The 14,204-nt window shown below is 39.4% G+C and overlaps 1 protein-coding gene and 1 long non-coding RNA gene across 2 annotated transcripts; one reads left to right on the top strand and one right to left on the bottom strand.

Annotated features, from left to right (window-relative positions):
* Positions 1-378: 378 nt before the first annotated feature.
* On the bottom strand, positions 379-5,849 carry LOC137098603 (uncharacterized). The gene is made up of 2 exons (XR_010910624.1): positions 4,373-5,849; positions 379-2,482 (listed from the first exon to the last, which is right to left on the bottom strand). It is a non-coding gene; the product is annotated as an uncharacterized lncRNA (long non-coding RNA).
* gata6 (GATA binding protein 6) lies at positions 2,416-12,638 on the top strand. Its single transcript, XM_067475012.1, has 8 exons — positions 2,416-2,490; positions 6,910-6,968; positions 7,551-8,440; positions 8,942-9,114; positions 9,729-9,854; positions 9,966-10,053; positions 10,151-10,248; positions 10,628-12,638. The coding sequence occupies exons 3-8, from the start codon at positions 7,609-7,611 to the stop codon at positions 10,775-10,777; spliced, it is 1,467 nt and encodes a 488-aa protein (XP_067331113.1). The 5' UTR covers positions 2,416-2,490; positions 6,910-6,968; positions 7,551-7,608; the 3' UTR covers positions 10,778-12,638.
* Positions 12,639-14,204: the final 1,566 nt, after the last annotated feature.

Below are 14,204 nucleotides of genomic sequence, written 5' to 3'. Positions count from 1 at the left end.
TCAGTGACATCACCTCAGTCCAAGGCTGTTGTCTGTCGGGTTGGAGCTTCAAACAGCTGATCCAAGCAAAGTCACAAAGTGTACTGCAGTCCTGACCTTCTCTCTTGAGACAAAACATATAGAGAGGGGCTGGCTCCACAGGATGGAGACGTTGGCGTGGAAACAATAACACTGCCTCCGAATCTTTACCAGAGATGAGGCGAGGTTTTCCAGAGAGGGAAACAGAAAGACGGGCAATCTGGCGTCATTGGGTAAAAGAAACTCACTGTCCAGACTCTGTCTCTCTTTGATCTCAAATTATTGCCCCTGTAGTGAACCTCAGTCTTTCCAGAATGTAGGGCAACGCGTTTCGAGTTGTCAAATGCAAAATGTCCCTCGTTGTGTTTATTGTGGTTTAATATTTTTTCAAAGATACAATACAAAAAAGCAAAATAACATTTTTTCTTTCAAAGAAATAATTAAAGGACAACTTTGATTATTTTCTTATTATAATCGAAATATACTTTTAACAAGCCCCATAATGGCACAATAACCAAGAATTGCTTTTGTTTACTGTAATGTCTGTCAATCAACCTGGATTAGTTTATTCATTTGCGCTATAAACCTTCACTGCAGTCCAAAAAGGATTCTAATGGCATTGTTAAAATTATAATATTTTTAGAAAATGACCAAAGTTATGCTTTCAACATTTTGTAAATTACATTATCCTCTTTCACACATACACTGGAATCCTGAAATTCTCTAGACTTTAACTGGAGGCAGTGCATGTGAAATGTTGGAGATTACACCGAACTTTCTCCTGTGAGCTCCCTAGTACAAAGTCCAGCATGAGTCTGTGAATAAATAAAACTTGCTTCTCTGGACTGAATTGTCAAGAGGATTGAAATCGAGTAAATGGGCATGTTGACAGTGGCACAGGGTTTTTTAAATGCATGGTTTAATATGCTGTAAACAAAGCATTGTTTCCTGCAGCATGATTTTAATATTGTGTTGAGCCTCCTGTAAATGTTGACCACCCTCTGGAATCATGGAGTTTCTCCAGTTAGAACACCTATGACTCTGTGTGTTAGAAAAGTGAAACAAGAACTCCAGGCAATGTCTGGTATATTTCTACCACTCTAGTCTGGTGAGCTAATTGACTTTGTTTCTATCATCTATTTATGTACAGACATGAGACCGGAGGCCATTGTTACATCTAATGTTTGGTTTTCCTTCAACATATATCGTATTACAGTGATCCCACAATACATGGAATCAATAAGTAATTGTGTTTAATTGTACACCTCTGCCTTATCTTGTTTCATTGGCATTTTAAACACTTGGGTTTTATGGGTGATGAATGATGGTCCTGTCTGACCATCTGTTTGCTCATTCCAGTGTGGGACCAAGAGAGACAGAAATGATCCCAGGATTTGGGAGATCCCTGCTCTGTCTGCACCAGATGAAACGATTTCAAACTAAGAAATAAAGTGGAGCGAGATTCTCTCTTGCTACCAATCGTCTGCTCTACTTGTGTTCATGTTTTATTACTTAAATTAATCCCAGTGACACAACATCTAAAAGTAGTAAAAGGACTTTGGTCTTTTGCAGATAATTTGGTGTTGTCCAGTCAAAAAATGAAGGACAATGCAATGTGTAGAAATTCTTTATTTGATGAAGCGTGTTCTCATTAGCAATTTAATCCCAAATCTAATATCTGAAAATATTGAAAATTAATATTATAGTTAGATGCAGAAAAACCTTGGTCTACTAATCCACCTAATTCCTGGTAACTGCTCTTATCGTCAGATTGTTGTATCACAGTTTTGTTTCAATATCCATACGACAGCAGGACAACTGAATGATTAAATCAAATCTTTAAGTAATATTGTGTATCTTTGTTTAGCAAAGCTTTATATTTTATCTTTATTAAACTGGGGTATTCCCACTGATCCTAATGCTCCTTCTCAAAGCGAAAACACACAGCTAAGACAAGCACACAATAGCAGTTCATAATAGAATAACATATGTTGATGCATGATTGGAGCCAACGTTAAGAGAATAGGTCACATTAAACCTGAAGTCTGTGTCAGGCTGATATGACATCATAACACTGATAACTGAAGTCGCTGGAGACACAATGTGCCGCCATATTTGCCACTGACAGGGAGTGTGATGGTGGTTTGGAGCCACCAGTCACCTCCACAAAATCCACTTCCAGCGCTGACTAATGTAGTCAGTGCTGGTAGTAGACAGTAGTATTAGAGTAATAAAGACACACACTGAGTATGAGCAGGTGAGCAGGGTGTTCCGTTGTGGGTGAGTCGAGGAAGCAAGGACGATACATGCCCAAAATGACAAAGGTTGCTTTTACACCTGTCATGGCCCGTTTAATCATCTACCACTTCAAACAGGAGGGTCTGACGCTCAGGGCCTCCCAGCAGCCTTTGCTCCAGCAGCAGCAGACAAGCTCCCTTTCAGCAGAGGACACGGAGAAACAGATCTGTACAGGTATAAAACTTAACTGTGTCATCCATAAAATAAGAGCAAATAGGTCATTGTTTTAAAGGCTCCTGCAGGAGGACATGAAAGTTATAAGACCAGGAAATGGCTTTTATAGGGGCTGTTGTATATTATTTAACACTGGGAGAAATTCATGGAATTGCAGTGTAAATTGATGGAATTTAACTCATCCATGGTTTTATACACAAAACCTCATGAAAATGTGTGCTGTTAGCCTGTTTTGCTGTGTGTTTGGTTTGGATTTCTTGCTTTTAGTTTCAAAATTTTTTCCTGTTTATTAGCTGTGCAAGCAAAAGATAAAATCAGTTAAAATGATTTTTCTTTGTGCTCATGCTGCATAGCAGTGGCACAGTATTGAAAATGTTATTACTGGACTGCTACTAAATTATGCAATATTTATTTAAAAAAAATAAATACACTATTAGATGGTTTATTTAAAAAAAGAAATGATCCCAAGTTGAAAAAAAGTATTTTAGAACTCAATGCAAAATAGTCATTACCATAGTCTACAGAAATTATTGATGTGCAAGTCTAAGACAATTCTAATAGAAAATAATTTTTTTATTGCCCTTTTAAGTGTGTTAGGCTTTTTAGAGCCCATTTTAGACTTTTCCATATGATGCACAAAAAGCACCGATTTGCACAGTTTTTTGTTATTATAACAAAAACAACAAGAACAGCAACACCAAATACAAAAACCATTATAACACCATCATGTAAAAATCTTATAAATATATATATGGTTTTTAATTTCTTCTTGTGTAGGCATCCAATCCATGCTTTTATTATGCATGAAAACATGCCCGTCCCTATTTAGGCAATTAAAGTCAATTGAATTAGTATTAACAGTAGATTTACAAGTAAATATGCATAAATGGCCTTTATAGCAATTTAGCAAACATTACTGTTTCGATGCGTCCAAACGTTATACTTCCTTCCCCCCAAAAAGGGGATAAAAAAAAGATAATTTTTTTATCATATTTAAAAATATATAACTATATTTAAAACTGATGTATTTAAATCTAAGCCTTATGAATTACAAAGACATAAATAAATACAATTAAAACCTAACGGAGCTTAAAATTATGGATTGAGTTTGTTTCCTGCGTGTTTTACATGCGGCTACAGTCGTTTCTCATTAACAATAGCCGAGACATTAAAGGTCCACAACATCCTTTATTATCCTGTGTCAGAGCAAGGAAATCAAAGCTTTTTGCTGAGTGTTTGATTTTGCGCAAATGGGAATAGTTTTAAAATTAAAAAAGCTACGCAATATTATACTGAAATGAATCATAAAAATGTGCATCTTTTGGTTGATTACGTGATCAATCTTTTTTTGGTGGAAATCTTACCTCAGCGTTCTTTGTTATCTAAAGAAGAACATAGTATTGAGTAATCAGCAGCAGGCTACAACAAGTGCTGAAGATAATCATTATCAAGTCAGTACATAAGGCAATGACACCTGAAGAGGGTCGGTCACTAGACTGTACACTGTAAAAAGAAAAAATATACATGTAAGAGGTCTATTGGAAGGACTAATTTATTATTATTATTATTATTATTATTATTATTATTATTGATGTTGTTGTTGTAATAACAGTAGTAGTGTTCGTTCTAATTTTGTTTTAGTGAGGTAACAATGGTGTAAACTCCAAATTAAAAAAAATCTGTTTTGTTATAAAAGCATTTATTTTAATTAATTGAACCTTTGCCTTTATCATAATTGTATTCTTATTATTATCATCATCGTCATCATCATAATAATTATTATTATTAATATTGTTGTTATGTTGCTATTTTTAATGTTATTAATAATATAATAAATGTTATAATATCATAAAGATAATCAAAATATAGGCCTGCGTCTTACTTTTTTACGTTCACGCAAGCCCACGGGGTTTGACCGAGCCTGGATAAACGTGGAGACAGGGCGGCGTCCTGCCACTTTTCCTCACAGGCTCCGTGTTTGAGAGCCGCACACTTTGACATCACTGCAAAAACACCTCATTCATCAACTCGGGGCTCCGCAGCCACTGAGTAAAAAAGGCGGAGTAAAGACACGACAAAAAACAATAGGATTTTGTATCCTCGCACCTTCCTGACAACTTCTCACAGAGGCGTTGGGATGGGAGACTGACGCATGGTTTGATTAAGAAAAACTGTTAAATATATCGAGCTTCCTTCTGTTTTACGGATAGAACAGGCAGGAGACAGGAAAGCTGCAGGGAAGCACAGTTTGTCTACGTGCGTAAAATAATGTGTCTTAATAAGGCTTTTTTTTTTTTAAATCTGTGTGAATTCGAACCACGCAGATGCCTAACAGACAGTCACAGTGACACTCAGAGCGTACACACACAGCTCCACTGCAAAAACACCATTACACCTAAATTTAGTCTTTCAGAGCAGCAGGAATTGTTTTATAACAGTGAGTGAAGTTTTAGTAGCAGCAACAACAGCAGCCGTGATGATAACAGCATTTTAGTTTGTGCTTGCGAGTGCAACCAGGAGTATCTGTCCAACATTTGCTGCTCAAATCCACACCAACACCACAGTTATTGTATCTTCAATATCTATCGTGTGTCGCCTGCAGCACAACAGTCGCAATATGTGATGAATAAATGTAAAATTATACAAAACAGCAGAAATAAAAGACGAGACACAGTTTAATCACAGCAGTACCTGTATGATCTGTGGCCCCAGAAGCTGTAGCAGTAATAGTAGTAGTAGTAGTATAAGTAGTAATTGCAATGACAGTGGGAGAGCATCTAAAAATACGTGTCATCAATAAGAAAAGCTTTCCAACTTCGAATGCAAACTGGAGGGACAGCAGCAGCCTAATATATTAGTTAAATTCATTGTAGCGCTGCAGCATAGCAGGCCCAGTGGAAGCACTACAAACGTGGGCGGCAGCAGTAACAGTTAACGGTTCCCTTTGGCAGCTTAGTCTGGTTTGTAGTGATCTGCTAGTACATGCAGTAGTAGTAATACTGTAGGTGGAGACGCATCTTTCAGCTCAGGGTACATCAAGAGTTGTAGTAGCATTAGTCGTAAAAGGTGGAGTCCTTTCAGCTGAGTCGTCCGTGTTCAGCTATCTCCCATCCAGACAAAATGTAAACAGACACAAATACCTGCTGAATGAAAGACGAACAAGCACGAGAACACCTGTAAATGAGTGAATGATTCAATTGACACCTCGGCCACTTTTGATCACTTGAATCTGTATATTCTGGTTGAATGAATCATTGTTCAAAGTAAAAGCTTTTCACAGTGGCAGCAGAGACGTGCTGAGAGTTTGTGCTTCTGCACAGATGAAGCCATTTAATCTTGAATGAAGGCGTCTGGCTTAAATAAACTAATTAGGGAGGATTGATCACTGCGCTGAGGACAGAGACAGATATTGGTCCTAAACCAATGGTTGAAGAATCTTTGAATAAAGATTATAATCATGACGGCTGTGAAATCTTATAAACTTGTAAATATATTTATATTCAGTTTTTAATGAACCACTGAGTTTTTTTTTTCGTATTCATCTGTTTATATTCTTAAACGATTCTTATGCATGTAGCAGTCTAAAGAGGTAAAAACAAATAATTTTTGCACATAAAAGTTTGCTAGAACAGCTACTGGATATAAATCAATAATTTAATTTTTAATCAATAATTTTGTAATCGAATTTTCTGGATTATCGCATTAATTAAATAATGGGGGGAGCTGTTAAAACTGTGGAAAATAGTAACAATACAATATCCGCAAAATGTATCAAAGTAAAAGTATTTTTCATACAATAAACATATAACTGTTTATAGTACAGTTACTGTTTGTCAAATAAGAGTAAAAATGTCCCTTTAAATGAGGGATAATTATTAAAAAAAATCTAAGCACTCAAATAAAAATGCATTGAAGTACGTAATGAAATATATGCAGTTACACCCACCGCTGTCATCAGCAGAAGAGTTTATGTCAATTTTTAGGATCAAGCTGTAAAGCAAAACAGCAACACAACGATAAAACAAAATAAAATAAAACGTGGTCAACATTTTACAGGGCAAGACTTGACACAGCGCAGGTATTTGAACTCACAAGATTGGAGTTATTGATCAGGAAATACACTTGATAACATCAGAAAGTAGAACAGCTGAAAAGGGGGCGGAGCTCCATCCCTGAATTTCGAAAAGTCTCGGAGACATGATCGCATTTGCAACTCATGTGTTCAGACGCGAAGTCTCTCTCCCTCTCTCTCTTCCTTCCTTTCTCTCCGTGATTGATTGGAAGGGTTCATAGGCTGGCACCCCCATCGTGTTTCCAGTTGCTCACACTCCACATGATTGGTCCTGCACTCGCGGAGACCACAAGCACCTCCTCTCATAAACCTCGTCAGAGCGCACTAACGTTTCCCATTACTTCCAGGACAAGCAGAGACTCACTGGTAGAAACGTTGCCTGCGACCTATGGCACACAACTAGCAGGTATGTAATGGAAATGTCTCATCTTTCTTTATTTTACTGTCTTTTCCTCTTTCGCGGCGCACAGCTGGCTTAAACATCTGGTGTGGTGTTAGCGCCGGGCAGTATTGTTTTATCGCTTCAGCCAGCCCCTCGCTCCTTATCTGTTTTGGGTCTTATCAAACGGGTATCTCTTTTGCTGGGAAGACATATTGCGTTTTGTTTCCTATCTTTTATTGTCTTATGTGTGTGTATGTATACGTGTGTGTGCGTAGACACGCGCGCGCATGTGTGTGGGAGGGGGTGGGGGGTGGGTTTTGACACGGATGGGTCCATGTCTCTTAAGAATCCCTGATGGGAGTATGGTATACACAGTGGATCGGTTATGTTTTATTATAGTCGTAGAATTAATATCCGGACAGACTTTTTGTTTATTAAGTATTTACTGTCGAAACGCAGGCTGATCCATTAACAATGAAAATATCGAAGGAGAATTCACAAACCCGTGATAGTTTTTGGACACATTTTTAACTCCGTCTCCTACACTTTCTCCGGAGTGAAACGTACTTTCCCTGATTTCCAAACTCTTCGGATTCTCTTTTACAGGGTGGACTACTCCCTGAATATTTTTATTAACCCCACGGTGTATGGAAAGTGCTCCTGGATGGACCTGGGAGAAAACAGCTGGTCCATGGTCAAGCGAGAAGTATCAAGCAGCCCAGGGTCACCGGCTGAGCACAGCTACCTGCCCGGTGACAGCAGGAGGGACGGTCCGAACTCGGATGAGCTGAGGACACCTCCGAGCGACTTTGACGCATTGGGGCACCGCCGCGCCGACGGCAGGTCACTACACTCCTACGTGCACTTCGGACATAACAGCACCCTGACCACTACCGAGGACATCCCTCTCTTTACGGATTTAGACCAGGGCAGCAAACTCGTCCTCTCAAGTGGAGCTCACAAGGCGAGCCTGCTGGTGGACCCGGCCGACATGTACCAAACTCTGGCCATCGCCGCAGCCCAAGGCCAGACTGGATATGATTCCTCCTCTGGTTACATGCACTCCAATCCCAACTCCCCCGTGTATGTACCCAGCTCCCGGGTGGGCCCCATGATACCTAGCCTCTCCTATCTGCAAGCCAGTGGCCCTGCGCAGCCCAGCCACGCTGTCTCCAGCCACTCGGTGTGGTCGCAGTCCACCCCCGAAAGTCCCTCATACAACACCGGGAGCCCGCATACCTCCAGCCGGTTCCACTATTCTCCAAGCCCGCCTATGAATAACGGGACACCCAGAGACACCGGCTACAGTAACACCCTGAATGTTAGCAGCAGAGACCAGTATGGCCTCTCTCGGCCAGGTGGGACGTACGCGAGTCCATACTCCACCTATGTTGCACCGCAGCTGCCCTCGCCTTGGACCGGGGGACCTTTTGATAGCACGATGCTGCACACCTTACAGAGCCGAGGTGCGCCCTTGATCCGTGGACCCAACGGAGGTAAGACAACATGTAAAGAGGAGTTTTACTTCTAGTTCCTTCTAATTCTAAGATTATAAAAAGAGGATTAAAGAAAAGTCTTTTAATCAGACGTGCAGCGAACCTCATCTCCCTGCTGGGACCAGAGCTCAAACGATAAAGAATTGATCCAGCAGATTAATCAAAACGCCAAAAATAATCCTCCTGTGCGTCAAATTTGTCTGATTTGGCCTATAGTGGTCGTGTGTGTGTAGGCCTACAACTGGCAAAAATATGTATAATTGCAAAATGTAAAATATCACAGGTATCCGTTATGTGTTGCCAAACATTATAACTACATCTCATGTGTATTAGATTTAAAAAATATTATTTTGTCCTATATTCTACTCTATTCTACATTTGGCTTTGTATCGTTTTCTAAAGGAAATCGATCATCTGAGTTATTTAGCTTCACAAAACCAGACAAAGACAGAATTATGTGTATGCATACTACGAAAGCCTAAATCAGATTTTTCTCTGTAGTTTCAGAGATTTTGGACGACATGGGGGAGAGCAGAGAGTGCGTCAACTGTGGCTCCATCTCCACGCCGCTCTGGAGGCGCGACGGCACAGGCCACTTTCTCTGCAATGCCTGCGGCCTTTACAGCAAAATGAATGGACTGAGTCGGCCATTAATTAAAGCACCGAAGCGGACGGTAATCAGAGGAGCACTTCAACGCTCAATTTCCTGCCTAATTGTTTTCATGAGTAGCTGGAAGATATTACCAGTGAAACTTATTGTATTTAACATATTGCCTAGAAGAAATGAGACCTTAGAGAGAAATATCTGGGCAAAAATCTAGTTCTCATCCAAAAAAGTTTTCTTCATTTTAGTACACAGTTCAGTTGGTGCACTGATTTAAATTGATTAAATTCATTTATAAAATATAGAGAATTGGTTAAGGTAATTAATCAGGTGATTAATCTGTCACTCACTCACTCCGCGCTCTGTGCGGCAATTCAATCCGAACAGACGACAATTTAGGGGGATTATTTCCTGGTACCATTAGGCGCAGCACTGCGCACAGTTTTTTCCAGGAAATTAAATCTCACGTATTGACTCACTTGAAATTAACATCCATTAAAGCTGCACCCAAAAGCCACTTAAAGCGTTTCACAATAGCACCAATATTATTGTTAGGAAAATGGGCGTGAAAAGCCTTATTGTTATTCAATTATTAAGAAAATTGCTTTTATTTTGAAAACATTTTTTACTTGTGGCAAATACTTTCGTATAATAATTAATTGTTTATTATCTTTTTGTCACCAGTCAACGTCCAGGAGAATCGGCCTGTCCTGCGCTAACTGTCAAACCAGCACAACCACTTTGTGGCGCAGAAACGCGGAGGGGGAACCTGTGTGTAACGCATGTGGACTCTACACAAAATTACACGGGGTGAGTAGAGATTTTATTTTACGTTGCTTTCAAAATTTATACCTACTTTGATTATTTAGTGCTTCGTAAATCATACTAATAATCTGTCTGCAAATATGATCAAATCTGCAGGTGCCTCGGCCGCTCGCCATGAAGAAAGAGGGAATCCAGACAAGAAAAAGAAAGCCGAAGACGCTAAATAAAACGAAGGGGTCCTCTGGTGAGTAACTGGGATTTCTTTTCCTGCTCAAACAGTATGAACAGTATATATCTTTATAGAATGTTCTCTCAGCAACATATTTTACTTTTATTTTTAGGAAATAACAACTCTGTTTCTATGACTCCCACATCCACCTCTTCATCCAATTCCGAAGACTGCTCAAAAACAAGCTCTCCCTCTGGACAGGTGTCAGGGGTAAGACTTCAAATACATTATAAATGGATACATATATGAGGTTTTCATAAAAATAAAAATATAATTTATTAGTATTAGTAGTGTTCAGATTAAAAGCACTATAGCTACTGCAAAAAACAGGTGTTTTATTACAAAAAACAATCATGTGCAGGCTGACTGAAGCTTTGTGGTCACTGATGTTAAAACAGCGTGTCACCATTACAGTAAGATGAGACGATTTTTCTTGTTTTTTACATTCCTGTAATCGAAATGGCATCTGAGCCCGAAAACCAAAAATGAATCACACTACTAATATGGAAAAAGCCTATTTTATACACGAAACGTCTGCGTTTTAAAAATACAGTTTTTGGGGCTAATAATATTTCTTGTGACCTTGCAGGTCAGTTCGTCTGTGCTGTCCAGCTCGGGGGAGGGACCAGCAGTGAAGTACCCAGGACCGGATGGCCTGTACACCAGTGTGGGCCTGACCCAGCCATCAGATGTAGCTTCAGTGAGGGGTGAACCCTGGTGCCCTATGGCTTTAGCTTGAACATCTAAATCTTTTGCGAGGACGGCATTCCCTGGCCTCTTCTGTCTGGATGCTATGTAGTGTGGAAGTATTTGGGGGCAATATTTGTTTCCTTCCTCACAGCTGATGCAAGAAGGGAGAAACCACCTTCAGTCACATTGCAAGCTTGAATCAAGTTTGGAATACGTCGTCGGGCTTGTTTTGAGAATGGTGTGGGGATCATGCCTTTAAAAAAAAAAAGAAAAAAAAAAGGAAAAACAAAGGGAAACTCCTGGCCAGATGATCAACCTGTTGGCCTTCTGTGGATAGTTTCTGGACCTGCCTGCGCACTATAACTTTCATCCATGGCACAGATGCTGTACTGGGTTCTTTAAAGAAAGCCATTATGTACATTACGGATTTCCTCTCTGAAGACAAATAAAGCTGTTGGATACCAGTGCCTCATAAAGCGCAATACTCTTTAAGGACATTTAGGTTTTCTTTTTCTTCGCACAACTGGAATCATGCTGCAAGTGCCAAAGCAACTTTTATAAATCACAAGAGAAATATTTATAAATCTTCCATTGTTTAAAATATGGCTATGATTGTTAATAAAGATATCAATATAGCATAGAAGTTAAGCCATTCTGGATGTCTTCTTTTCTATTTTTTTTTTCTTTATATATGGTTGTTAGTAATACAGTATCGTGTGGAACCTGTACATGTTTTTCACTGAAAGCTCTTACTGTATTTGACTGAGAGACGTTTGGTTTAAACAGGGTATAAATTACAACAATTTTTTGTTTCATAATTTTCTGAAGGTAGCAAAGAATCAACTCTGGCAGAAGGTACCTTTTTCAAAGCAGAGCTAAGAAAACTCCTTCACATGGAAATGTGGTTGGACAGCTTGTTTGAACAAAGCACATCCAGATTAGCCGTCCTTTATGTTACAAGACATAAACTGCACAAAAGAAGACTGCTGGCTTCACCACTGGACTCCCTATAAACTGTTTAACATTTGCAATGCAAGCATGTACTGTTGCATCATGTATAGCAAATTTAGACCAAAGTAGAGAGTGAGATCATCTCTGAACAAATTCATGTTGCTTTCATGACTTTGACTAATCACACTGTGGAGTGTAACAACCCAAAAATTCAACATGATAACCTGTTAATGAGAAAATTAGAATGAGAAAAAGGAATTGGGATTTTTACTACGCACCACCAGTGAGATAGCAATTTGAATTCACAGCAGAGTAGGTGCCATGTAAAGAAAAAAGGGAAAAAAGAGAGCGAAGGGCGTGTTCGATTCTTTACTCTTCCGGCCTCCATGTCATCCAGATGTGGCATGGGTGAAGTCATAGGCCAAAGAACAGTGACAGTCATGAAGACAGTCAATTGTGCTGTAAACTGGCTTATTGCTTCAATTGTCTTTACATCACAACTTTCTTCATCCAAAATGGACATGTCCTTACTGGACTTATTTATTTTTTAAATATCATGTTCTATAGCTTAGCAACATTCTATTTGTTTTTCCAGAAACATAAGATATTTTTATTTAAATTCAGTCCAATAAATTAATGGCGATAGTGAATTACTTTTCAGTTACCCTAAGTTTTAACGAGAAGGCATCTGTGTTTTGAAGTTGTGGAGCCTGTGATCTTGCATAATATTACTCAGGCAGATTTTTGTGTGAGGCAATCACCGTTTAGCTTTAACTCCCTATTTCTTTTGAGCTCAAAGTGAGTACTTGCATTTTTCCCCATTTGTATGAAAAAAGAAAAAAAAGTCACAAGCCTCTAATGCAAGGCAAGAAACACTGCACAAGGAAATCATTTTCTGAGTTGCCTGCTTCCACACACACTGTTTATCTTTCATTAAAGAAAGCCTTTATTCTTCCTGACAGCTTTTTTACTTCTTTTTTTACTGCACACAAAGCACAGTCCACTTTCCAGTGTCTTCTTGATCCAGCGGCACAAAGTACCTGTCACAATGTTTACTGTACTTAAGCGAATATGGCCTGTGAGTACTAACACATGAAAAGATTTTAAAGATGGTTAAGATTTATGTCTGGGCTTAGTGTTATCTGTCTGCACTTTGACATATTGATTTATCTGAGTTTATTGAGTGTGGAGGAATGTGCTACACTGCACACCGGCCAAATCCACCGTTTGGACATGAACATTGACATTACTGTCATTTTTTTGCTAAAGATCAAATTTGTGGACTTTTATAATTGGACAGTGATACATAATTGCTATTTGTTTCCACCAACTATTGTTCATAACCGACATTAATTTTTTAGCCTTGCTTGTGTTTGTTTGATTGCAAATGGAAACGTTTGGCCTGTATTAATTTGTTGCTATATACCAAGACCACCAAGCTTTAAGTCCTTGAGTCTCCAAGCAGATAAATTACAAAACCACCTGTAGATATATAAAAGCAAACCAGTGTTGAACTCAAAACATGAGCAAACATTTATAGGTTTTTGGATTTATGAGGTGGTCCTACCTTGGTACTTTCTGACTGGTATCCATGGTGCTGCAAGGGAGGAAATATAAACACAACATTGCAGAAATCCTCCCTGTAATTGCATCTAGATAGATGTTCGTAGAACTGAGGGTCACATCAACAACCACATTTAAAGAAAGTGAGCAAGCTTATGGTTATTAGTCCAATGGTTATTATCTGTGAGGGAGATGGAGATGGATGTAAATGATGTTTGCCACAGAGAAGCAGTAATTCTGTCCAAATAGGTGAACATACACTGGAAAGAGTGGAAAGCAGAGGATGGCAGAGGCAGATGTAGACAAAAAGGGAGAAGGCAGAGATGTTGGTGACTGCACAGGGTTGAAACTCCTCCCATGGTAATCAGTGCAGCAGCAGCAGATATTGGCCACAGGGCTGTTTGGCCATAGGGTAACTGCACAGTGTGCCTCAGTGCCCTCAGGAGAAGCCCGCTGATCTTTCCATGTTGCCTTTGAAATAAAGGGCATTGCCTGTCCTACCCCCGGAAGAGACGGGATCTCTGACTCAGCCCTTTTGGGTTTCCTCAACACACATACTGGGAGCAAAAAACAGTAAAAAGCATGATGGCTGTCTTGCTTTTAGAGCCTTTGTAGATTAGGTGCTGAACCAAAGATCACTCATGAAAAGTGGGTTTTATACATACATACATTATGTGACAAGGAAAGAACATCTAATGATGTGAAACTTGACTTATCTCTTCTCAATTGTACAACAGCAGTAAGGAAACTAAGGAAAAACTCTAAATGATAGTTGATTGTTTGGTACGATGACATCATGTAGCTCAAGTGAGTTGTTACAGAAACAGTAGGAGTGTGTTCAGAGAAGGTGGAGGAGAAAGAAAGTCACTGGGTGGGGCTGACTCTGGGTGTGCAGTAGATGAGTGTATCTGTAGATATAGAAACACACACACACACACATACGTCTACCAGGAAGTAGTCAG

The sequence above is a fragment of the Channa argus genome, chromosome 14 (genome assembly GCF_033026475.1).
Source record: "Channa argus isolate prfri chromosome 14, Channa argus male v1.0, whole genome shotgun sequence".
Lineage (NCBI taxonomy): Eukaryota > Metazoa > Chordata > Actinopteri > Anabantiformes > Channidae > Channa > Channa argus.
Note: the sequence above shows the minus strand (reverse complement) of the source record. Positions and strands in the feature narration are given on the sequence as shown.